The sequence below is a fragment of the Phocoena sinus genome, chromosome 17, assembly GCF_008692025.1.
Source record: "Phocoena sinus isolate mPhoSin1 chromosome 17, mPhoSin1.pri, whole genome shotgun sequence".
NCBI classification, from domain to species: Eukaryota; Metazoa; Chordata; class Mammalia; order Artiodactyla; family Phocoenidae; genus Phocoena; species Phocoena sinus.
In genome coordinates this window covers 37,746,397-37,773,782 of record NC_045779.1, presented here as the reverse complement: position 1 = coordinate 37,773,782, position 27,386 = coordinate 37,746,397, and the positions used below count along the sequence as shown (strand labels likewise).

The following is a 27,386-nucleotide window of genomic DNA, read 5'->3' as shown; positions in this document are numbered from 1 at the left end:
GAAGTACAATTCCCCATCCAAAGAAGAAAAGCATCAGACATACTGAAAGGCTCTGATTAAATTGTTTTATATTTTCAGGAACAAGAGTGACTGTACACTCTTTTATTGATTAGATGGTAATTTGGTAAAAGTTTTATAGAATTTTTACTGATTTATGGTTTTCCATGATGTTTTTTAGGGCAACATTCCACCAAATCATAGCTTTGCAAAAGATGCAGTGCCATATATAGCACTTTGGTATGACAGTGGCTTCGTTTTAAAACCAGAATCAAGCTGAATGTAGCTTTCTAAAGCTAAAATTTATGCTTTATGTATAGTTGTAAAACACCAATATCCTAGTGTCCTATTATTGTTAAGAGTGACTATAATACTCTGATTGAAAAGTAAATTTATATATTGAATGATGAAACTTCAGGTTGTAGTAGAAGTGAAAAAAAAGTAAAAAAAGAAAACTTGGCTTTTTGATTAAAGCTTTATGGAACAGAATTTGTATTTCATCAGAATGACTATCTAGGACCCTTTTCTGGTATTGAAAGCATGGTGTCTTAACCTAAAGGAAGCAAGTGGAATTGTTAGAATTTTTGTTGTTGTTATCTATTTAACTAGTGTAACCTCAACTAGGTATAATGCATTAATATGAAATACTTCTGAAATACATAACCTTTTTTAAAAAATGGAAGTTATACAAAAAGATCACATGCTGCTAGGAAGAATGTTGAAATGACTGGTATGTAATATTTTTTAACACTTCATTTTTGGTCAGCATAAATTTCCTTTAATAATTTCTCCATTTCCAGTAGGATTTCATTTCATTTCAAGCCAGTATAAAGTTTTACAGTAAAAGTCATTCTGGATTCCAAGTCATTTAAGATGAAAATGGAAATGCAAAGTTTACTTAAGAAATTTAATTTTCTTCTTCTGTAACATCTAAGTCTTCATCCTCTTCATCATCTTCTATTTGTTGATCCTTTCTTACTCGACAGGTGGATACCTGTTAAAAGTTAAAACATTTAAAATAATACTAACTAAAAAATATTTTTACATGCTTGGTATCTTTTTTTTTTTTTTTTTTTTTTTTTTTTTTTTTTGCGGTACGCGGGCCTCTCACTGTTGAGGCCTCTCCCGTCGCGGAGCACAGGCTCCGGACGCGCAGGCTCAGCGGCCATGGCTCACGGGCCCAGCCGTTCCGCGGCATGTGGGGTCTTCCGGGACCGGGGCACATACCTGTGTCCCCTGCACCGGCAGGCGGACTCTCAACCACTGCGCCACCAGGGAAGCCCTTGGTATCTTTTTAATACGCCCTGATAGAGAAGTACACGTAGAACAAATATTTCAGAAAAATGTCCATAAGTAGTAAAATTCCCTATGAATTATTGTATTTTAAGGTTTGAAAACAGACGCAAAATTTTTTCATTAATATTATTTTTTGAAGAAAAATGTGAAATTAGCCATTTGATTCCAGTTGGGTACCAGTACTTCACTAACCGACTTTCAGAGAAAAGTATAGTCTCCGTATATTATAAATGTCAAAAAATATTTTAAGTTAAACAGTTCTTAAGTCACAAAAACAGGCATCTGAATGAGAGTCATTAAAGGGATGGCAAAAACACAAGGATATTTCAACTAGGCAACTGAAATATTAAACTTTAAAAATAGTGTGATTTAAATGTAATGAGTTGAGAATCTGAATTCACTACTTGGCTTTAAGTCCTGACTGTTGCCACTTGGATCATCCTGCTTCAAACTTTTCTGAGGGTGATTATACCCAGGGGACATCTGGCAATGTCTGGAGACACTGCTGATTGTCAAAACTGGGGTGTGTGTTTGTGTGTTACTGGCATCTTGTGGGTAGAGGCTAGGGATGCTGCTCAACATCTGTACAATGCACAGGACAGTACCCCTGCCTCCCTCCCCACCTCCAAATTATCTGGCTCAAAGTTAATAGTGCTGAGGTTGAGAAACCCTGGGATTATGTATTCTAAAGTGCAACACAGATCTTGGCTAACTTAGGTGATATTATTAGCTCTAAAAGGTCAAAACTCTGCATACTATAATACTATAGTACTATAATACTAGATTTATGGAATTTATGTGCAAGGCACTTAGTACTGGAATAATAAACATATAATTTGGTTAAGGGGAGAGATGCATAAATAAAAAGCAGTAAATAAATTCTTAGAGGAGAATCAAATGTAAACAGAAGGTACTGGGTCACACTTATCTGAAAGTTATATTTTGAAAATATTTTGCTCAATTTTGAATTCTGAAGGCTAGATATGAAAAGGCCATAGCTTTCTAAATCAGGAGTTGGCAAGCTATAGCCCAGTTTGTGGCGTTTCTGTAAATAAAATTTTATTACAACTACTGATTTGTTCATGTATTGTTTATGGCTGCTCTTGGTTGGGGCAGAGACCATTTGGCCCACAAAACCTGCTATTTTCAGTGTGGCCCTTTAGAGAAAAAGGTGGTTGACCCCTCCCTGTTCTAGACACCAGGTACTTCAGGCTTTCTGGATATAGAAGAAAAGAAAATTGATTCTTTACCCTAAAGATATGTGCTTCTGGATCTATGATAATGTTCAACAAAAGCCCTTTTTAGGTATCATTTCCAGTAAGCTGTGATAGTGGGATTTAAACCCTAAATAGTTTGATTTCAGAATCTGTGCTCTTCATGCTATACCAGAGAACAAATGTAGATCAGCATTTTCCTGTCCCTTCCACCTCTGCTCCCAAGTGTTCTGCTTCAGAGAGTAATATCTTACAGATGATATAAGAATTAAGAGCTGAATCTAGTGCAGTCTTCTGTTATTTTACATAAGAGGGTAAGAGAGGGTAAGTTATTCGAAGCCCTGTGACTTAAGGGAAACATTTTTAGTACTGAACAATTCCAAAGGCAGTAGCTCACATTCCTTTAAATTATGGTTTCTAGCTCACCTGTCCTGTTCCAGATACACACTTAGCTGACAGTGATCTCTGAAGAGGTGACTTTGAATTTGCTCTTACGATATCTAAACGGGATGAATAATCTGGTGGATACAGAGAATTTCGGAAAACCTGTTGCAATGATAAAACATTATAAAGTGATACTAAACAATGGAAATCTAGAAAATCATGTTAAGTTCCCCTTAGTTTATCATGTTAAGTTCCCCCTTAGCTTAGAATTTTTTTAAGCAACTCCCCTCCCCACACTGGGGACAAAGTTTATTTATTGTAAATTTAAAACAAAGATCAAAAAAATAAAATAAATATTTTAAGTTGGAAAGATGTAAGTTAAAAAATTCTATTGAACCACCTAAGATGATGATGGGCCCTGAAACAATCACTTAAGAGCTTTTGCTGGTGAAACATGAAAAGTTCCTACATTCAAAGAGTATGCAAGCCAGTGGGAAGACTAAGTCACAACTTTGATTCTTTCTGTTCTGCTTATCCTCAACTCTTTATCAGTTTAAATTCACTGACGGCTTTCATAGTACATCACAGAAGAGTAAATGGAGCCACTCTAATTTATGGATTCCAGTCTCACTAGGATCTGGAATGCCATCACTTGGCAGTAGTTCCAAATCTTACTGTGGTCATAAGCTTCCCTACCTGTAGTTTTTCCACCATTTCTGTAACAAAGAAGGCAAGTCTGTCAGATGTGAATTTCTTCATATTCCCTCTTTTTTTCCTCAACTCTTCACCCTATCCTTTTCCTTTTTTTTTTTTTTTTTTTTTTGCGGTACACGGGCCTTTCACTGTTGTGGCCTCTCCCGTTGCGAAGCACAGGCTCTGGATACGCAGGCTCAGCGCTGGGCTCCGCAGCATGTGGGATCTTCCCGGACCAGGGCATGGACCCGTGTCCCCTGCATTGGCAGGTGGACTCTCAACCACTGCGCCACCAGGGAAGCCCCCCTTTTCCTTTTTTAAAGCAAATGTCATTCTGATTCTCTCCAAGGTGCATTTTCCCTTTAGCGAAACTTCAACAAACAAAAGCTCTTTCTCCAGTTTTCCTCCCCCACAAACGAGATCCATTAAAAAAAAAAAAATTACTTCAAGGTATAACTTTACTTTTTAAAAATCTTCTCAAACATTCTACTTCATTTGTCAACAAACTACAATTAGGCTTTCCCCTTCCACTGAAATTGGTCTTGCTGTCAGTCACCAAAGTTGTTTTTTTGTCTTCAGCTGACCTCGTCCTGAAACTTCTTTTCCATGCATGCCATCACGAAACTCTTCATGTGCTAGCTGCTCTATTTCTTCACATCCCTTTTTCTACTGCATATACCTGAAATATTTTTAAAGGGTTTTCCTTAGGCCACGTTACCTTTTTTGACAACTTTCTCTGAAAGATCTACATAGTGTTTTTAATGGCTACCCTTCCACCAATTCTCTGTAGACTCTTCTGATAGCCATATTTATGCTCCCCAGTACCTTCTGTTCTAGACCAACACCGTCCAATAGAATTTTCTGAGATGATGGAAATGCTTGCTGTTCTGTGCTGTCCAAAAAGGCCACATATGGCTACTGAGCCCTGGAAATGTTTACGTGACTGACAAACTGAATTTTTAAGTATAATTTAATCTTAAATAGTCACATATGCCTAATGGCTACTATACTGGACAGTGTAGCTCTGGATTCACCTTTACAGTGAAAGACATTACCAAAACCTTAGACCAAGCTAGAAGCCTGGGCATTCTCCCTAAATTTCTCACCTGAGGTAGTTCTATTTTAATTTATTGACTCTATACATCTTTAGCTTACTTAGAATTAGCATACTACAGACCAAAATATGATTTCTCTACCAGAAAACTTTGGCTCCTGACTACTGAGAGTCTAAATGCCTTAGGTGACATTCAAGGCTTACAATCACCCCAACCTACCCGTTATACTTCACTTTTAGCATATATACCTGTATGCAGAACACGTAATACTACTGTGACTTTGCAGTGCTGGTTCCTCAGCCTGGAATTTCAGCGCACTTATTCATCCTTCAGGAGCCAAGTCAAATGCCATCTTTTTTCTGCTTTCCCCTGTTCTCTAGTCAGTAGCTCCTATTGTTTATACCCTCAGTACAGCTTTTATCTCACTGTTTTGTAATTACATGTCTGTTTCTACAACTAGTTTTAAGTTCCTCTAGAGCAAGAAGCCTTGTTTTATCTTTGCAGTTCCTTCCAGCTTAAGACAGTAGCCTGGTAAATGAATGATGTTAACATGAACTTAATCTGGGTGTTTTGAGAAAAAAACGACCCAAACTAGGGGATGTCTCTACACATTTCTTTAAACCTTAAAGAAGTGCAGGACACAAAAGGAATCAAGGGATGAAACTTAACGCAAGAGGTATGATGACTTGGCTTAAGGGTAATTCAGGCATGCTAATAATTAGGTTATTGAACAGTTTACTGAGGACCCAATTATATTTTGGTGCCAGACATGGAACCTGGCATCCTGGTATGATATCAAAACTGGACGACTCAATCCACTGGTATTTGGAAGAAATATTTTTGTTAGAACGACATTCCTTTTTAAGCTTTTCTAGCAAAGATAAAAGTGGGAAGTGGAAGATAATTTACAACCCTTGGGGTAAAAGTCTAAACCAGTTGAATATTAGTCTCCTACTACAAAACAACAGATTTACAGGAATATTAATTTATTGGCAATAATGCATTTTCCAATATGGTCCAGGATCTCTTCTAGGAGTGAGTCTCAAGATCTGAAATATGCTCTGAACTGAATGTACAGAGGTGATCTTTTGAAGGGGAATATGGGCCTGACAATACTTTTTATGTGAAGAACAAATCAGGTAAGATGGTTTCTGATAACTAGATGCAAAAAATTAGCTGCTGCCTGAGTAAGTCAGGACTGCTATCTAAGAAGAACAGCAAATTATTTCTCTGTTCCTCTCTGCATATTTTCTCTACTTGTTTCCAAGAAACTTGTATTTAAAGGGTCCTTCCTCATCTTGGTAGCTGTTTGATGTAATTTTACTTCGACTTGTCCCACACAACTTTCCCCAGACTGCTCTCTTCTCCTTTCCACAATTTCTGTATGGCATTGTAGTGATAGCTTAGGCCTATAGTTCATGACATCTCAGGACCTTTGTATACCTATCTGAGCTCTCTGCCTGAAAGCTGTTGCCACGTACCCTACTTATCCCTCAAACTTCTGATTAAGAAATCATTCTTTCTCTAGACTATTTAGAATCCTCCATCACATACACTTGCAGCACACTATATTTTTTTCTTTATTTTTTCTTTGTATATTTTTTCTTCTTCACATTATAAAATGTAAATAGTTAACACAGTATATTTTTTAAATGTCTGAACTCCTTCTGAACTCCTTTTAAGTTTCTGCTTTTTTGACAACTTGGACCAATTCTTTTTTTTTTTTTTTTTTTTTTTTTTTTTTTTTTGCAGTATGCGGGCCTCTCACTGTTGTGGCCTCTCCTGTTGCGGAGCACAGACGCGCAGGCCCAGCGGCCATGGCTCACGGGCCCAACCGCTCTGCGGCATGTGGGATCTTCCTGGACCGGGGCACGAACCCGTGTCCCCTGCATCGGCAGGCAGACTCTCAACCACTGCGCCACCAGGGAAGCCCCTGGACCAATTCTTATAATGCAAAATCCTTGGCACTTAGAGTGGTGTCTGGCATATAACAGGTGCTCAATAAACAACTGATGAATGTACTTTTTATGAGGTAAGCACTATAAGTATCTCCATTTTACAGATGAGGAAGCTGAAGCATGAAAAAGTTAACTTGCTCAATACTGCCCCATTAGAAAAAATGGGGAAGTTCATACTCAAAAACACATCTACCACACAGCCCTGAGATCTTGAATTTTTTTTAATGAATCCTACAACCTACCTAGCTAGCTGATGAAGAACAGTGTTAAGAGAAGTGGTAAAGGAAGTGGCATGACAAAAAAAGATATCTAGGACCTCTGGAATGAGAAGGAAAATCTTGGGGTCCAAAGGGCTTGAAGGAACTTTTAGTGACTTTAGTGACAAGTGTATTGGGTTAAGGGTATTAGAAAAAGGAGAATGAAAATACTTGTAAAGGAAACTTAAGTCCTGTAGGAAAAGCGAGGGATCAATTTTGAACCTGCCACTCAATATAGTGTTGTTTCTTGTAGGAAATGGTTCATGTCACTCATCAAGAACCACGCTTCTGGCAGTATAGATAAGATAAAAACACAATGTCTATAGCCAAACTTCTGGGTTTGGCTCCCAGCTTTGTTACTTACTAGCTATGGGATCCTCTGGGAGGTTCCTTAACCTCACCATGCCTCAGTTTTCTCATCCACAGAAGTGAGGATAATAAATACTTTTATTAAAGTTGATGGTAGGGTTAAAATAATACAATGAAAATGCATAGATCAGTAGCTGGTTCAAAGTAATCACTATATAAACATTTGCTACTTTTACAAATTACAGATAAAAGCTTGATCTATTTTTTAAAAAAATAGGATATAAAAAGGAATAAAAATTTAGAAACCTTAGCTTTAGTATTTGGAGGGAATAGACACTTAAGAAGCCATCTATTAACAAACAGTAATAGAGATACGATCATGTATGCTTAACTGAGGTAAAACTGAGATCAGATTTCAGCATTGGAAAATGTATATACACATACTAAAACATGTACTTTTCTTCATTTTGGCCAAGCTATAATCTGGTTTTACTGAATTCAAGTTTCTTGGAACCAGTAGAGTAGTGGAAAGTGAAGGCCCAGGGGATCTCTTTATAGATACTTCAGTTAAAAAAAAAATGGAATCTTCAAAATTATGAAATGACAGACACTCTCAAATTCTATCACTTAGTAATACAAAATTCTGGTTATATCTTGAGAGTACGTGGCCTTTTTCACTTCTACTGTAGACAGAGTAATATCTCGAATATTTTATCTATTTCAGCAAAAATACTTGCCTTTTTTTCCCCTTTTGGAAGGTAAGCTTGTAGGACATTAACTCTACAGGTGAGCTTGTTGAAACCAGGCTTTGATATTTAATTGCTCTAATGTTAGCTGGCCAGTAAGATTTATTTGTGTTTAACTATCAGTACAAAGTAAACCTACATTTATTTCATAGCTTACTGATTAAGTCCCACAAAACTAGTTAGAAGCCAGATTCTGCTATTTACTAGCTAAGTGGCCAAGGGCAAGTTAAGTTACTTAAAACCTCTACACCTGTTTCTTTAGTTGTAAAACGAGAATGATAACAGTACCTACATCAAAGGAGTGAATGAGAAAATGCCGGTAAAGCTTTGGGTGTTGTGGCATAAACACTCAAATGTTAGCTCAAATCAATAAATGCTATTTTTAGCACATGTAAGTGACATATCACTAGTCAAAATGATACATTATTTCATGTAATGGCTTTATTTCTATGTTTTACTAGATATTAATCCTTGGATTAATCCTTGGAACTCTACCATGGTTAATTTGAACAGTTAAAAAATAAATAGGAAGTCATACAGGTTGAGCTATTTGGAACTGCATACAATAACATCTAAACCACGTAGTGTTCTAATTTAAGCTATTTTTACCCAAACTAATGCTTTCTTTTAAACATTTCCATATCAATAGAAGAACTGAGCTTAGATGGACGTAGTCTTACCTCTAAATCTTCTTCTTCATCAATCTTTTGTATATTTTGGTAGGCAGCAGTGTAGACCTCTAAAGCTTTGCCGTGAAATAACATTTCGATAGTGATAAATTCTGAAAATATAGTCTAAAAGAACAAGGATTTGAATTTAAACAATCATATAAACTGCTTCATGAATTTAGTAAATTTATTCCTTACTATATAGTCTTGGCATTTTATGAGATACAGAGGTGTCTGTTTTTCCACAGGGCAGATGAAGTACAAAAGATAACTGGAATAAAAGTAGTTGCAAAGACCTTCTGCAGCAAAACTTTCAAATTACACAAAATATTTCCTATCTTATTATTTACTTCCCTTTTTTAGTCGGTTCTTCTATTAGATATTTATGATTTTAAAAAAGATTTGACTAAAATGTATGTCATTACGTACTCTGTTGCTCAGTGCCTATAAGTATTAGCTAAAGCGGTTTAGTACTGAAGCTGTTTTTTTTTAGCAACTCCAACTGATGTTTAAAAGAATGTTTTTTAGGCAAGAATTCTATCCCATCATATTTATATGATACTTGTATTCTCTAACCACAAAGGGATTACTTGGTAATAATGATATTCCTACTACTGATAATAGCACCATACATTTTTATAGAGCTTTCCAGTTTACAAATATATGACTTGTCCAGTGTTGCTCACAGCTATAATGTTAAGACTTAGATCTGATTCTTCAAAGTTATAGCTCTTGCTCATTGTACCGTGTTGTTCTCGCTGGAATCAATCATTTCCTTTAAAAATAAACTACAGGTAAACTCTATGAGCATGATGATGACAACTTACAGTAGGGAAGGTCATGAGCAAAGAGAAATGAATAAAGATGTGCATGTTGATCTAAGCAGAGGTGAGATAATCGGTGGGTAGGGAAAGTATACAAGCCAGACAAGTTTTCAATAAAATAGGATCTATCCTTTTGTTATCTTGTCCCTTATCAAAATAAAAAATCAGAGCATTAATGTAAAGAGAAGTGGGCAGAATAAGAATAGGATAGAAAATATTCAAGCATTGTCCTTTAAGGGGCAATAGAGATGAGATGGGTTAGGCTAGAAGGCAATAGTCAAATACTCATTTTCCTTCATTTCTGTTCTCCTGTGTTAACCACCCAGATAGGAGTGGTCCTGCACCTTGCAAAGTAGCCATACAGATATCCCTTAGTGTCCTGTGATTTTTTTTTCCCCCCTCTCCATCTCCATTCTTAAGGATTAGAAAAATATTTAAGGGAGAACTAACAGGCTTCTGATTGCTACTCAGTGGAAATAGATCTGTAGTTGAAAGTAACCCTTCTGAGCTGCCAAGCACATATGTAGTGCTAAATGCAAAGATTGGGCTCTGGGATAAATGACTTATAACTATAACTGACAGTGACCTTTACTGTCACTTCATATAGGTCACAAAGTGCTCTGGTATACTGGACTGGCAACTGACTAATAAACAGCATTATGCCAAGGTGCAACTTTGGATTCCACACCAAGAATCTCCAGATAGAAATACCTTAGAGGTAGAATGGCTTTTGACTAGGGCTGGTACTTCTCTTGTCAGTCTTCCTAAGATAGTTGACTAGCTAGAAAGTAAGGGGTTAAGCTTAAATCACTCAAGTAAATTGGGTATTACTCCTCTTTTTAAATAGTTCTACAAATGAACATTCTAAATCTTTAAGAGACTGGCACACTATTCAATAACTAATGAAATCCAAACATTTACAGCCTTATTACACCTAAATCTGTAGGTTTAGGCTTAATTCAAGTCTATTCCACTGTGGTAACTGAGGAATATGGAAAAAATTCAAAATAATTTAAAATATTTTTTGAATATTTGAATATAGTTATTAAATCCCTGATGCCAAAATCTCTGAATGTGATGTCATCTCTGAACTAACAATTTCTTAATAATAGCATTTTATAGGAGTTATATTCCCCTTAGCTCATAAGTAAGCCCTGAAAATATGTTGGTATGTCTGTCACTGAAGAATGATACATTATTTTGGTTTATCCATATCCTCTGATAAAAGAATCTATTACACTCTCATTTTAAAAGACAGAGCTCAACTTTGAGTCTGTTAGCATTCTGCAGTCTCAAAATTTAGTTTCACTTAGTAATAGAAAACATTTTAAGAAGTAGCTTTAATTAGTAAATGGCTATTATTTACTACTTGGAACAATGAGTGAAAAATCACTCAAGTTTTGTGATACTTTGGTTTAATCCTTTATGGTATGACCTTTTATTTCTTGACAAAACGTATACTATATATCTATTTAAGATGGGAATGGCCCTGTTAACTCTTCTGTCAAAAACAGTGATGGAGAATCAGTGGCATTGCTAAGGTAGTATTCCAGACTTGGAATTTTTGACCCAAGAACCATGAAGCCTTAAGATTATCAGAGAGGACAGTTATATCCCTGAGTATAATAAGAAGGAAAAACTACCAGTTATACTTTTTCTTTCTAGCTATTCATAGAATTTCATAAAACATGGGAAAATGGGCAGAAAGGAGGAGGATAACAGCAAGGAAGAATCAGATGACAACTGGTATAAGAAAGAACATAAAAACATTGTGTTTTTAAAATAAAATAATTTCATTGAGTCACCAGAAAGGTGGTGGAACTTTGAAAGATCCATTCATATTTAGAAAAAATTTTCCTCAAATAAACATAGCTTTCAATGATCTCATGTAATCTGCTAATCTGGAATGGGTCAGTATGGTCAGGGACAGAGGCATTCACGCATTACTTTTTTTCCCTCATTTTCAATTTTATTTTGTGTGACTAGAAGGCCATTTGGGTACGTACTTAAATTTTATTGGTGGGGGTGGTGGGGGAGCTAATATGAAATTCTCTACCCATCGGCAAGTATTCTGCAAAGCAGGTAGCCTAGTAGTTTAAAATAGGGGCTCTGGATTAAGATAATCCTGGGTTCAAATCAAGACGGAAACAAATCAGCTGTGTAGTATTAAACAGTTTGTTCTTTTTTCCTTAATTTCAACATCTTAGGTTTTGCCTTAAGGATTAAATGTAATCCAAGAAAAGGTACAGTATGGTAACTGGCTTAGAGTAAGTGCTCAGCACAAGTGTGCTGTTTTTATTGTCCAAGGAGTAAACCAGCTATATTAGAAAATGTTCCTTATCATCACATTAAAGCCTCCATCTAGTTTAATTAGAAAGCAGGATATTTAACAAAAAAGTCATAAAAGGTCTTGTTAATAATTTTGGCAAATGGGAAATGGCAGCTCTCCAGAGTAGAGGCTATTTAATAAATGATGTCAGGAGAACTTTCTATCCATTTGAAAATAATAAAGTTAGACATCTACCTCATACCATATGCAGAATACAACTGCATAAAATGAAATATTTAAAATATTAAAAAATCATACAAACACTAGAAGAAAATATAAGCAAATAATTATATAATCTTCGGGATGAAAACTCCTTTCTAAGCATGACACCAAGGCAGAAATCAAAAAGAAGATCAATAGATCTGGCAGCAAGAATAAGACTTTAAGGTGGTAAAAACATACCATAAGCAGCAAAATGGGAAAATATATTTGCAACAGATCTTCTCTTTAATATAATGGGTTAATATTCTCAATATAAAGAATTTTTACAAATTAATAAGAAAAATGCCAACACTCAATAAAAATATAGGCTAAGGTCAAATGTGAGTAATTTACTAAAGAAAAATGTGTCATTAAATATATGAAAAAATACTCTGCCTCAACAGTAGTAACTGTAGCAAATTAAGATGATACTGATTTTTCACCTATTAGATTATTTTATTATTAAAAATACTACCACTCGTCATTGTTACATTGGTGTGCTCATGTAAGGTTCTGCAGGAATGTTAACTAGTTAAAGCTTTGTGGACAGAAGTTAAAAACAGCTATCCAAATTGAAAGTGTGTATGCTCTTTGAATGAGAATGCCACTTCTAGTAATTTATCCCAAGAGAATAACTGGACCAGAAAAAAGGCTGATGTTTAATGATGCAACGAGATCTATAATTGCAAAAATAATCTAGATGTCCATCAATGAGGGCTGGTTAAATAAACTGATATATCCATATAGCAGAATACTATATGAGGGTGCCATTACGGACAATATGGATCTTTGTTTCCTCAGCACAAACATATCCATGATATATTAAATTTTAAAAAGATGCTACATATAGTGTGGCCCCATTTAAATAAAACTGTATAGTGGTAATAATATTACCTTTCTCATAGGACACTGTGAGGAGGAAATGAGTTAATCCATATAAAATGCTTAGAATGTGTGACATAGTTAATGTCTAAGAAATATTTGTTATTATTCTTATTAGAATATTTCTTGAGTATATTTCATAGAAAGAAAGTCTGGAAGGATATAAACCAAAACGGCTTATTTCTGAGCAGTGGAATTATTACATTTTTCTCAATAATTTTATGAAAAAAAGTCATGGTGATTTCATATTTATTTATAAGAAAAATAAAGTTACTAAAAATTAAGTTTTGAAGCTATTTCTGGCTCACGTCAGCGATTTTACCAATACTGAATTCCTGTCCCTATCTGTTCCAGGAGTGACCCCTGGTCAAGATCGTTTTCATAGGTCAGAACTTCCCTTGACACCATATAACTGATGACTTTTTCCATTACATGGGAAACAAATAGGATTGTGAGTTTTCTTCCACATTCTATACAACTAAGTTCATACCAGCTTTTCCCAGAAAGACAGATTCTTTGCAAGGTTCCTATCAAAAGTCTTTTCCTAAAAATTGTGCTACCTTACTAATTAACACTGCTGCTAAAATTCAGATGGACTTGTCAATTAAACCCCACCTCAAACACAGTTAATACAGTTATGAGCAGTGCTCACTACTGCCAATCATTTTTACCCCCAGGGAGGTTAAAGAGAGACCCAGAAGCTCTGCCTCCATCTGAAGCAGTAGCCTGATAACAGGTACAATAAGAATGTTCTTAAAAAAAAAAAATGCTTTGTGTCTGATTCTCCCAAAACATGGGCAGGATCAACAGTTTTGACTTTTCCAAGAATTTATCTCACAAACAGAGGTGTTTGTCAGACATGGTAAAATCAACATGGCAATATCTGATTATTGTTTTTGTTAGAAATAAGGGGGTGGTAAAGTAACCCTTCTGATTGATTTTCGAGGCTTTTGGGTACAGGATCTGTGCATCACTCTTTATCATAAAACATCTCAAATGAGGCCTAACTTGGAAAAGGAACAATTTGACAGTAAGGAGGAAAGACATACAGAACAGAGATTCATAACCTTAACAGACCCTGGTATTAATCTCTGGAACTCATATTTCTGGGAGTTTGCTAGAGTCATGGGGGCCTGTATTAAAAGTGTACACTTTCACAGATGACATGATCTTGTACGTAGAAAATCTTGAGGAATCTGCAAAAAACTATCAGACCTAATAAATGAGTTTTTCAAGGCTGCAAGATATAAGATCAATGCACAAAAATCAACGGTATTTCTATGCACTTGCAATGAACAACTGGAATGAAATCAAGTAAACAATTCCATTTACAGTAGCATCAATAATCATAAAATACTTTGGAAAAAATTAAAGAAAAGCACAAAACCTACACTTTGAAACTTATAAACATTGTTAAAAGAAATTAAGGATGATTTAAATAAATGGAAAACCAGCCCATGTTCATGGATTGGAAGAATTAATCTTAAGATGGCAGTACTCCTCAAATTGACCTACAGATTTGATGCAATCCCTGTCAGCATCCCAGCTGACTTGTAGAAACTGACAAGCTGATTCTAAAATTCATACCGAATTACAACAGATCCAGAATAGCAAAAACAATCTTAAAAAGGAACAAAATAGAACTCACACACCCTGATTTTAAAAGTTACTACAAAGCACTGTTAATTAATCAGGACAGTGTGGTACTGGCATAAGGATAGACATAGATCAATAAGAATGGGAGTTCAGAAACAAAACCACATCAACTGATTTTCAACAAGAGTGCCTAGACTTCAATGAGAAAAGAACAGTCTCTTCAATAAATGGTGCTGGAACAACTGGATAGTCAGTCACTTGCAAAAGAATGGGGTTTAACACCTTCAGTTCACATGATACACAAAAATTAAATGCATAAAAGACTTAACAATGAAAACTATAAAAGTGTTAGAAGAAAACATAGGGATAAATCTTTATAATCTCAGATTTGGCAATGGATCCTTAGATATGACACTAAAAGCACAAGCAACAAAAGAAAAAGATAAATTGGACTTCATCAAAATTAAAAAGCTTTGTGCTTCAAGGGACACCATCAAGATAGTGAAAAGAACTCACAGGATGGAAGAAAATAACTGCAAAACATCTGATAAGGGATCTGTATCCAGAATATATAAAGAACTCTTAAAATGCAATAAAAAAAGATAACCCAATTAAAAGATCTGAATAGACACTTTTTTCAAAAAAGATATACAAATGGCCATAAGCATCAGCAGGAAAATGCAAATCAAAACCACAATAAGGTACCACTCTACATCCACTAGGATGGCTATAATGAAAAAGTCTGATGAACAACAAGTATTGGTGAGGATGCAGAGAAACTGGAACCCTCATATACTACTGGTGGGGAAATACAATGGCACAGCCACTTTGGAAAACAGTCCAGCAGTTTCTCACATAATTAAAGACAGAGTTACCATATGAACCAGCAATTCAACAGGTTATATGGTTGAACTGAAATGAAATGTCCAAGAGAAATGAAAATATGTCTATACAAAAACTTGTCCATGAATGTTTATATCATTAATCATAATAGCCAAAAGGTAGAAACAATCCGAAAGTCCATCAACTGATGAAAAGATAAACATAATGTGCTTAATATCCATACAATGGAATATTATTCCACCATAAAAAGGAATGAGATACTGATACATACTACACTACGGCTAAACCCTGAAAGCATGCTAAGTGAAAGAAGCCAGTTACAAAAGCCATGTATTTTATGATTCCATTCATATGGAATGTATGTTCAGAATAGCCAAATCCAAAGAGACGTGAGATTAGTGATGGTTGCTTAGGCTGGGGGTGAGGGCTGGGGGAGCAGGAAGGTAAAAGTTAAAGTGTACTAGGCCTCACTTTGAGATGATAAAAATGTTCTAAAATTGAGTGATGATGGTTGTACATATCTGAACACACTAAAAACCACTGAGCTGTACATTTTAAATAGGAGAATTGTATGGTATATGAATTCTCTCTCCATTTTTAAAAAAGTAGGTTTTTTCCTGTCGTCTTTTTTTGTGACCACCACAAGACTTCCCTCTTCCAGGGTCATGATATAGCAGGCCAAGAGAGAAGCTTGGAAGCCCTTTTCTTCTCTGTGCACCATCCACTGTGCAGTCCCTTACTCCATGTCCTACTGCTTCAGGAAATCCCAGGTCGTAGGAATTGTAATTGGGAATTCTGCACTCACTGTCTCTGCCCGTTTTGTAATTGGTGATGCTCATGGGATTAAAAACACCTGTAGAGTTGGCCAGCATGCAGATGGAACACTGAAGTGAGCCTAAAGATCAGAGACAGATTGCGATGTGTAAAAGAGAAGTTTTTAGGCATGAAGAACAGTGGTAAAGTGAGGAATCAGGCTCCCAAGTCACTGAAGAAGCCCTTACTTAGGTGGCAATGAATCAGACATACCTCACAAGTCTCCAATCTCATTTTTCAGATTAAAGCCAATTATTTTAATCTTCCTTCCCTTCTCCCTCAATTTGAGAGAGGATGTCAGCAGTTGTAAAATGTAATGCCCTGCCCACACTCTTCTATGTCGGTAAAAGGGTTTGTCTCAGGGCAGCTCCTGAGGTGCTCTTCCTGAGTAGCAATCTACACAGCAGGGTGCAGAGTGAATTGAAAGGCTTACATTTTTAAAAAAATTTTTTTAATCTTCAGGACCAAGTAGAGACGTTTGAGCCTGGCTATCAGAAAAATCAAAGTTCTGAAATCCTATGCAACTATGATAGGAAATTAAAAAAAAATAAAAGGGCAAATGAATGTTGTTTCATGGATTGTAGAGAGAAATGATACAATTAAGTGGCAGATAATGCCTATTTTATTGATAAGAACGTAACTTTTGAAGGCAGGATATTTTCTTTGTTAATAAGCTATTAAAATGACAAAAAATACTTTTCTTTAAAAGCTGTTCCAGGAAAATTTGCAGTGAGCCAAAAGGCATCCTTAGATGACTTGTTTTAAAGGCCATAATGTGATCATAAGTAATCCTCCAAATCTTTCCAAGATGCCTATGAGAAAGTCACTGAAGACCTTCTCAAGTCCATGATCCTGAATATCTACTGATGTGTTATAATAAGTCAATTCTTGTGATACCATACCATGGTGGATGCAAGTTTATGTGGTTAGCTACTCTTAATTATTTGATAATATGTACGTATTAGAAACCTATAAGCTATAAAAATTAGTGATGGTGTATCATAATGGAAAGCACAGATTTTTAAAATACATAATTGGTTTATAGTTCAGACTTTTGGCTATGATACTTCAGAAAGGTTACTTTATATCTCTGCTTAATTTTTTTTTTTTTACATAATATATGATAACACTACCTCACTTTCATGGGGTTGCTGTAAAGATTAAAAGATAATTTATGTAAAGTGCCTGGAGCTGTACCTGATACATAAAAACATAATAAATGTCATTTTTCTGTGATTAACACTATTTGTAATAACATTTGAATATCTGGCCTTTGGCTGGGAATGGAGCCCCTTTAAATACCATTGTTTCCATAAGAAAATAATATTTGACATGTTTCTGTTTACATCTTTTTCACACAGACTATTTATGGACTAAAAAAATCAGTAATTTAAATTTGTCATAAATTTAAATAAAAAATAAGGTTAGAAAACATATTTTGAACCTTAACAGTTACTTTGTTACCTTTATATCCTTTATTTTCTGCTTTTCAAAGCTGTCAATAGTCTCCTCCAGATGGCGAGTTGTTCGAGCAGCATCCATTGTGGCCCTTTGTAATTCAGTTTCTGCCTACAAAAGTGTCCCCGCCAAAGTACAGGAAAAACTCAAGTCAGAATCCATTTGACTGAGTCTTTTTGTAAACGCTACCACTGCAGTACTGGCTTTTTGCCATAACAGCGTCAATCATTCAAAATATATTTTACCACATAAAGTAAAACGATCTATACGATAAGCACATGCAGAATAAAGAACTTTAAATCTTTCAGGTGACATGATTCATGATCTCAAACAAAAGAAAACAAAAATTCCTTCCCTTTCTGCATACAAAATCATTTTATTTCTATATCACCCTTGGATGATTTACTGTAAAACAATTTTCTATATTTTCTACTGCTTTCACATATTTCACTGTCTCTGCCATTTATCATACTCTTTTCTCCTATCTCTCTCCCCTTTAACCCTTTCTCCCCCCAAATACTTAAGTATTTTCAATCTTCTAGTTCTCCAAATGCATGAAATGTTTCTACTTCTGTAATATCCTAATCAGGTAGAGTAGAATATACACTACAAATATTTATTTCAGCATGGATTTTCTATTTGTATATTCTTCTTATAAGCTAATAATATTACACTATTACTTAGTTAATGCTTATTACAAAAAATATATACCAGCAACTAATAAATTAGATGGAAAATCTAATACTTTCCTTCAAAGTACTCATACTATCTAGATCCATGTTGTACAGTCAATACGGTGGCCACTAGCAACATGTAGCTATTTACATTTAAATTAATTAAAATCAAATGTAAATTAAAAAACTGGTTACTCTAGTTGCCATTTCAAGAGCTCAATAGTCATATATATAGCTAGTGGCTACAGTGCTGTAAAGTGCAGAACATTTCCAATCTAATCATGTATTTCTCTTTAAAAAAATCATCTCTTCCTTTAAGGACAACAGTTTGCCCCAAAATATTTAAAATTTTTTGTTAAACTATAACATATTTTTAAAAACATGGCCCAATTTTCTGATTAAACTCTTTCTAATAATGTTTCCTATGTTAGTATTATGTTTACTCAAAAGTATCACATATCATCATCTTAATATTTACTCCATAGGAAAAATTTGCAGTTGTGAATCAAAGTTTTGTGAAACATAATATTACATTTAAGCCTTTGCTTTCTTTTTCAAGAAAATGTATAAATTGAAATAAGTAAAAAGGTTTACTATAGGGGTCCATCTCTTCACACATCACTTTATTACCCACCTGTGACTGAAATTTTTCATAAAGGAAAAAAATACATTTCAAATAGAACAATTTCTTCCAATAAATTAAAATCATATGCTATTATAGAATTATATCTTCTTGTAATTAGATTATACATTAATCGTAACTTTATACTGATTATATACTCTTACAACTAGGTTAATTCAGATATACAATTTCAAGAAACTAAGCATTTAAAACTTATTTATATATATCTCTGTGTGTGTACATTTGCTATATAGGGTATAAAGTTTTCTTTAAATCCATGCAAACTTTTATGCTTTTAATCATAACCAGTAATCAAAAACAATTCTATTACTGATTTTCAGAATTTTAAAAATATAACTATCACAGGATTTATTATGAAAAAATTTCTAACAGTTATGATGCATGTTAACCTTTTACTAATGAGAATATTCAAGCAGACTATTTTTCTAATACTGTTCAGTACATGTGACTTGTGAAATTCTTTACCGTGACTACTTACTTTTGACTTAACATCTTTTCCCTCCCCGTTTATTGACAGTTTCATTTTAAAATCTGGAAGGGTAGGTAGAGTTGGCTAAATTAGCAAAGAGCAGGGAAGCAGAAGCCATAGCTGGGACATGGGTATCTTAACCTTCTACCACACTCCAGCAACTACGATTCATTTCTTAGTCTCAAATCCTTTTACTCGGGCATAGCCACGTGCCCAAATTCGCACAGCTATTTTTAGCAAAGTGGATACAGATTTCTGTTTCTTCCTTTTGTTGAAAATTCTTCAAAATCCTATAACATACCAATTTGGGTAGGAGATACTTTTAACTCTTTTTTTTTTTTTTTTTTTGCGGTATATGGGCCTCTCACTGTTGTGGCCTCTCCCGTTGCGGAGCACAGGCTCCGGACGCGCAGGCTCAGTGGCCATGGCTCACGGGCCCAGCCGCTCCGCGGCATGTGGGATCTTCCCGGATCTGGATACGAACCCGTGTCCCCTGCATCGGCAGGCGGACTCCCAACCACTGCGCCACCAGGGAAGCCCAGGAGATACTTTTGATTAAAATACTGTGATACAACTTTATGAATAAGGATATCAGTATATTTAATGAAATTAGTCATGAGTGCAAAATGGCTTATAAAAGAGTGAGCCAGATCGGTGTTTTTCTAACTGTTGCAAGCTTTTTCAGAAGCCACCAGGGGCCTTAGGGGGTCCAGGCAGAACACTGGGATTCTTCTTTACCCCATCCTCTTATACCAGAACTACTCTTTTATTTTATATACTAAACTTTAATGTACTTCTTTTGAAGATCAGATGAATTTTAAGGGTCTATCCTGGTAAATATTCTATGATGCTATGATAGAATACCTTTATATTTATAGTGAATGCATTTATATGTAGACTGTCCTTTATTTTCTGGTTTCAGGTTGTCAAAATCCACTGGAGTCCTACACCTTTCCCACTGAGTGTGGCAATTCATCTACAGCCATAATCTATTCAGTTGCTGCTTTATCTCCCCCTGTGTGAACTCCTGACCTGCTCTGTCTATGGTATAAGACAGCCGCCTCCACAGCAGTGTTTACAGCAAAGTACCAAAGTCAGAGGCGTCTGTCTTAGGAAGACATTTATTTCCACATCGAGTGCCCATAGCAATACCCCTGAATCAATCTTACCACCTCCTCAAGATTCCAGATGTGACATTTTTTCTGCCCTTATGTACTCTCCCCTCCTCCAAACAAAGCAGCAAAATTTTGACCTCTGGCTTGATTCTTAAAAACTGGTGATATTCCCTAGTCTCTGCCTTAGTCCATAGTTGTCAGTCAGATTTTCCAGCATTCTGTAGTTTGTCTGACTTGCTTGAAACCCAGACTCTATAATCTCCAGTTTGTAGATCCCAGACATGTGGCTGCCCATTTCTATTACAAGGTTGGGTGTATGTATCTTTGGTCCAAAGGAAGGAGGACCAGGCTGTTGGTGCAGCCCAAAATCACTAATCAAGGGATTCCCCTCAGAAATGGAGGTGTTCTGGAACCTCAAATGTCCCCAAAGAGTCAATCCTCATGTGGTTTCTGGCAAAGGTGGGCTGTAAAAAACCTTAAGGAAGTAGGGAGGAGACACAAGGAATGGGAAAAAGAGGCAGCGGGATAAGTTAGTACTTTATATACAACTGCACCTATCCCAGTTGCTGGCAATTAGCCAGATGCTATTTTCTTTATTTAGTTAATTTATTTCTCTAACTATTTATTTATTTATTTATGGCTGCATTGGGTCTTCGTTGCTGCATGTGGGCTTTCTCTAGTTACGGTGAGCAGGGGCTACTCTTCCTTGTGGTGCACCGGCTTCTCATTGCAGTGGCTTCTCTTGTTGCAGAACATGGGCTCTAGGTGCGCGGGCTTCAGTAGTTGTGGCTCATGGGCTCTATAGCGCAGGCTCAGTAGTTGTGGTGCACGGGCTTAGTTGCTCCGCAGCATGTGGGATCTTCCCTCACCAGGGATCGAACCCGTGTCCCATGCACTGGCAGGCGGATTCTTAATCACTGCACCACCAGGGAAGTCCCTGTTTAGTTTTGAACAAGGCACATTCTAGTTTAACAAATAATCATCCTGAACAGAAGAACCTTGTTACAGTAGACACTCCTATTTAGATCTGTGTCCAGCTGTGGACCTCAATTATACTCTTGAATCTCCTGAGGGTCTTTGGCTGGAAGTCATAATTGTGGTTTCACATAGCTGTTGTTTTTTAAGATGAAGGGAATTTTACCAGGAAAAAAATTATTGTTCCTTCCTTTTCTCAAATGCAGGGCTGAGAAGGCACTGATATATTAGGATTAATGATAGATCTTTAACTTTATAATTAATATTTAGTCATCATTTATGTAAAAAATCTTAGAATTTTGTATTTATTCTTTATAAAAACATCTACACTTATGAGTGTTTTATATTTTGAATATCTTGTGGAAAACAACATAAGACTGAATTAAGTTGTGTATTCTCTTTAAAATTAGCTAATTTCCATAGTGAGAATTTGTAAATGCATGTGTTTCTTTTCAAACTTTACATTCATATTCTTTGCACATTTAAAGTAGAAATACATCATTTCCATATATATTTACTTCTGTACTGCATACCTTACAAAGTATCTTTTTAAAGACCCAAATTCAAAGGATACAATAACATGTCGATCAGATGGGTTTCTCTGACGTGTTCTTTCTAACTGAGTTAACTGTTTAGCTTCTCGATTCCTTGCTGTTAATGTTGCTTTGAGGTCATCCTGTAAACAGGCATTTCTTTTTGTTAATAAAAATCTCTTATTTTAGTAGTAAAATATACACTTCTTTGTTTTAAGAAGGGAAGAACACTCCCTATTTGATCCAGGCATCATTACCACAGGAATTATTACTATTGCATAATCAGTGTGTGTCTTTTTGTGTGAGACTGTGTGCATGTGTGTAGTTTAATATCCTCTCAAATAATGACATAATTTCAATGCAAAACTATATATATATTTATATATATGTATATACACACACATAAAATTTTGATTGTGGTGGTAGTTACAGATGTATACACATTTATTAAAACTCAGTGTACATTTAAAACAGGAGCATTTTACTGCATGTAAATTATACCTCAATAAAGTTGATTTAAAAAATAGAACTTTGGGAATGTAATGTATACCCTGGTGACTAGAATTAATAATACTGTACTGCATTTTGAAAGTTGCTAGGAGACTAGATCTTAAAAGTTTTCATCACAAGAAAAAAAAATTTGTAACTATGTATCATGACAGATGTTAACTAGACTTATTGTGACCATTTCATAATATATACAAACATCAAATCGTTGCGTTGTACACTTGAAACTAATATATGTCAATTATACCTCAAAAAAATTAAGAAAATAAAACTTTGTCACATTCATTTTTAGTTTACACGTTATCGCCTGCTTTAAAACAAAAATATAAACAAATTCATTTAGTAAAATAATTTCTGTCCATATGTTCTTCATGAATATAAATATTAAATATTTTAAAGTTTCCATAATAAACAAAACTGCCTTTATGATGCTACAGTAGTATATAAAAATACTTCCTTATTCTCAAAGTTCTAAGAATGCTTCAGAGTATGTAAAAAGAATGACTAAACACTACTCTGTACCTTTTATTAAAAGGACAGTTATTGGAAACCTCATATGTTTTGCCAGAATACCTAATAATAGTAGAAAAAATGAATTTACTTACTCGTTTCATTTTTACAATGGTTCCATAAGCTTTCAAAGGTTCAACTACTTTGGCTTCAAGTCTTTCAACCTATTGAAAATTATTATAAAATATAACTGAAAAGAAACACAGACATATCAAAATTTAAATTCTGAAATAAAACCTGTGCTGTCAAACCTGAACATAATTACTACACCGATTAATATTTGAAATTTTTTAAATTAAAATGTCAGTTACCGTTATAAATAAAAGAATAACCACCAGAAATTGATAAGACTCAGAACCTAAACTCAAATACATTAAAAACTGTTAAGCTGTGCAGTAGCAATAAAAGCTTTTGGTAAGTTTTAAGACACCTCAAATTTTATTGCAGCTACCACTTTCAGTGTGTTTAATACTTGGATGGATACTTTACATACATTATATCCGAAATGTAAAAGCCCAACCTTCCAGATAAGAAAATCAAAGCTGAAAAATATAGCATATTGGAAACATTTAAAACAACACAATCCTCAAAAGCAAAAAAGCCTACAGACCACTTAGAGAACAAGATAAATAGTGTTTCTGAGCTGTTATACTGTATGGTGGATCTCTTAGAGTTAAACCGGTTTTCTTAAACATTACAATATTTATCAGATTTTGAGTAATTTCTCCTTTTACTAATAGCACTAGTGGAAGGCACTAAAGAAACAGATTTTTTTTAAGGCAAGTATATAACTATAGCATAAGAAAAATAACTCCAGGACATTAAAATTTTCTTTTTCAGGATAGCTAATACAAGATGACATGTATTTAATTGTTTAAAATGAACATGTATTACTTTTGTAGCAGGAAAAAGGCTTTTTTTTGATGATACAGGTTTATATAATCAGTGAGTGTATATCACTCCATATTCATTTTTGTTTAGTTTCTATAAACAGAATGTATATGAATGTTTCATTTTAAAAAATTTTAGGAAAATGGAGAAGATCAAGTTCTCATTGAGCATTTAAATATTAGGAATCCTAAAATCAAATCCATGAATACTCAGGATTATTTATTCCATTTCAAATAATCCATACACTGATTATTCAGTGTAAAGATTAGCCAAGTCTTTTTTTCTGTTCTCCTTTTTGTAGCCTACCTTTTGTTCATTGTTCTTTAGCACCTCCACCATTTGGTAAGCAAGTGAAATAAAAAAAACAAATGTAAATCAATTCAGTTTGCTATTTGATAAATAGCATAAACGTTTTCTAGAAAGGGGCAATGAAATTATTGGCTAACATAGGGTTCTAGTATTATCTGTGAGTATAAACTACTTTTGAAACATTAAGTTCCCAGTTACACATAACTGAGAGTTGCTTATTACAGAATATCATATGACAAGAACGAAACATTTTCCCCCAAAGTAGCCCCAAAAGTAATTACTACTCAAATTTCTGTATGATTAGCAGTTATAGATTTAAAGATCATTATCTTCTTTTTGATTCTGAGGTTTTTTTGATAATTGAAATTTCTGTTTTAGGCTTTTAAAAAGGAAGAGAAGCACTGATGAGAAAAGTACAAAAGAAGCAATGCAGCTCTAATTGGGCAACTTCTGACAAGTTAAAAGTTAAAGTGAAAATTTCTGACCTGTATCTTGAATCCTGAAGTAAATATAAGTGAAAGTACTGATGAGGTATTAAAGTAAATGGGCTTTAACAATTTAAACAATTACACCACCACCTTCTTCCCTCCCCCACCCCAAAGCAAGAAAAACCCAAACAAACCCACAAAAAACCAAAAAAACTCCACAAAATTTCACTACTGGTTTGTATGCATAATACCATGGTGACTAGAATTAATAATACTGTACTCCCCCTCCGCCCCCGCTGCCCCCCCCCCCGCAAAGTTGAAACATTGGTCAACTTTCCAGAGCATGGAAGCAGTAACAAAAATCTTTTGTTCATTTACTACTTATTCACTCACATTACCACTTCCAACATCTTCCATCTCCATATATACTTTAAAATATACCTACCTGCACACAAGACACAAATCATGCTCCTTTTCTTGCCCTGGGGTACTACGTTTACTACGCCCTGCAAATAGCCACCCCATGGCCAAAAGTTGGCAAGTAAGGTGGGGAAATTCAGTACTTCAAGACACCCTAGAGTTTAGTTTGAAAACGGTAAAATCACAGGAAGCGTCCCTTTAATAGACTTACACAATGTTACCGACATGAAAAGGTACGTTTATCATCAAGAGTGTGTTCGCCACTGCAGTTAGGTAGATTACAAGTCTTCAGGGCTCCTCGGTCCACTACGTCAGGGCTCATTCATAACATGACGGTGTGACTTCACTCCATACCTCTGCTTGTCGATAATCCTGAAGTTTGGCAAACTCATCAGCAAAGGTTTTCAGGCCCTGCTTTAACTTCGGGGTCTCTGTAGAGGCATACACGTTGATTTCATTCACCAGGAGGTCTGCTTTGTCTCGCAGTCTGGCAGTTTTCCGCACATAAGCAGCAAAGATTTGGCACAGCTCTCCAAAGTGCTTCTCCACATTTGTGACAGCATCTTGCAGTTGTCTGGTTTGAGCATCCCTAGAGAAAAAGGTGACACAAAAAGCAAATCATTCTCATTTGAGATGAGATGGCTTCATCTTCACGTTAATTTGATTATGCCAATACTCCCGGGGTATTCTGCAGCTTCGACGGCGCAAACCTTCAAAGATCCCACCATCTCCCAAGGCCGATCCTCCTCCTCTAGGTCCCCATTCGGGGCCTGGCCTCCACATCCCACAGTGCAGGCGCACGAAGAGGCCTGGCTCCGGCCGGCGGCGCCACTGCGGGGTGGCGGCTCCCGGGGCAGCTCCGCGCCATGCTGCCCAGGCGCCCGGCTGCCACCCGGCGTCTGCACCGCCCGCGGCAGTGCGGGGGCTGGCGCCTAGGGAGCGTGAGGGCCGGCCACCGGGGCTCGTCGCAGCCCAGGGAGGTAGGCCCCAGAGCGCGGCGGCTACTGTCCAGCCCCCGGCCCCGCGCCGTAGCTCGGCGCGGAGGCCCACGGAGGAAGGCTCCACTCCCCAACCCGAGCCCTCCGAGCCCTCGCGTGTGGCGGCCCTGGGCAGCTGCGGCCCCGGGGCTGTTACCGGTTTTCCAAGCTGCGCCTCAACATCTTGCCTCGCGCACGGTCGGAGACCCGGGGCTGGGGCCCAAAGACAGGGGCTCCGAAACGCCCTGGCGTGCGCGGGGTCGCGAGAGCCCGAGAGCCCGCCCCACGCGCCGCCGCGGCGGCCCCGGCGTTTCCACGGCAACGCGGCGCGCGCCCGCGCGGTCGGCGCCGGCTTCCCGGAGCGCGGAAGCGAGAGAGGTGCACTGGAGTCCACCCGCGCTCACAGGCCGGCGCGTCCACCTGCGCGCTCCTGCCCGCGCGAGCGTCTGGAACGCGGTGGAAGGCTGGGGGCTGCCGGACCTCTCCGCGTCCTGCGGCAACGCGCCACCAAACTCCCGCCTCCGTCCCTACATGCTGTACTGTGAGCAAAACAGGAGAAAAGCGGGTCAAACGGTAACGAGCAGGGAGGGAAAACTGGAGGCTAGTGGGGCCAGTCTCTGCTTATGCGACGCTGAGTCTTAGAAGCTGTGCTCATCTTGTCCACTTCTCTTTGTTGAAGCCGAACTTGTGGGCTCTTTCCGCCTTATTCATTTATTCAGCTTTTCACTTATTCAGCAAATATTTACCGAGTTCCCATTTTGTGGAAAAAATAATGTTTGACACTGGGAATAATACAAAGATAAGAATCCCCTCCCCGCCCGTAACCTTCCCGGCCCTGAAGGGCCTTAAGTTTGATGAGGAGACACTTAAACCTTTGCGATATAACCCGAGATAAATAACAAACAAAACCCCCTATCCTTGGCCTTCGCTTCTGCTGCTCTTCCAAGTAAACACCATCAGGACTAAATCTAGGCTTTATTTCTTTCAAGAACCCTCCCGTGACAACTTGCACCCTTCCCTCTTCCAGACAGCGTTAGGGCCCCCTTCCAAAGTCGTGTATTCTGTTGATTTTGTACTGTGTCCCGTAGTCTAGACTTTTGAGCTCTTGGAGGCAGAGGCAATGTAATCTTGGCCTTGTATTCCTCAGCACTTGGTGCTGATAAAACTTTGTTTTGGACAAACGGATGTCCCCAGTCCTATGTTACCTCTCTTACAGAACTTTTATTCTCTCATGTTACAGTGTATGCCTCTCTTCTCCCCTTGCATTCATTCAGGAAGTTATCCATTGACTGCCTGGTGTGTTCCAGATGTTATGCGGAGCTCTGAGCATGGAGTGGTAACTTAAAACCAGAATAGTCTTTACTCTTACAGAGCCCACTTGGAGGGATAAACACTAATCAGACAAATATTGA

At 36.7% G+C, this 27,386-nt stretch overlaps 1 protein-coding gene across 3 annotated transcripts; it reads right to left on the bottom strand.

The window, feature by feature from the left end:
- Positions 1-51: 51 nt before the first annotated feature.
- Positions 52-26,283, bottom strand: CIBAR1 (CBY1 interacting BAR domain containing 1). Of its 3 annotated transcripts, XM_032609740.1 has the most exons (10): positions 26,132-26,283; positions 25,352-25,586; positions 23,045-23,113; positions 21,974-22,075; positions 18,832-18,837; positions 17,530-17,634; positions 8,590-8,703; positions 2,934-3,053; positions 1,225-1,301; positions 910-991 (listed from the first exon to the last, which is right to left on the bottom strand). In XM_032609740.1, the coding sequence occupies exons 1-9, from the start codon at positions 26,155-26,157 to the stop codon at positions 1,254-1,256; spliced, it is 825 nt and encodes a 274-aa protein (XP_032465631.1). In that variant the 5' UTR covers positions 26,158-26,283; the 3' UTR covers positions 910-991; positions 1,225-1,253. The 3 variants fall into 3 exon arrangements, with proteins under 3 accessions (XP_032465632.1, XP_032465630.1, XP_032465631.1); XM_032609739.1 differs by lacking the exon at positions 1,225-1,301 and having other exon boundaries at positions 753-991; XM_032609741.1 differs by lacking the exons at positions 1,225-1,301; positions 2,934-3,053 and having other exon boundaries at positions 52-991.
- Positions 26,284-27,386: the final 1,103 nt, after the last annotated feature.

Excerpts from the sequence above, each read along its gene's own strand:
- CIBAR1 (XM_032609739.1), bottom strand. The coding sequence starts at position 26,157 with ATGTTGAGGCGCAGCTTGGAAAACCG. Across the intron at positions 8,704-17,529 it reads AGAAAATAAAGGATATAAAG|ACTATATTTTCAGAATTTAT; the intron begins GTAACAAAGTAA and ends TTGTTCTTTTAG. Across the intron at positions 3,054-8,589 it reads ATGAAGAAGAAGATTTAGAG|GTTTTCCGAAATTCTCTGTA; the intron begins GTAAGACTACGT and ends TCATTGCAACAG.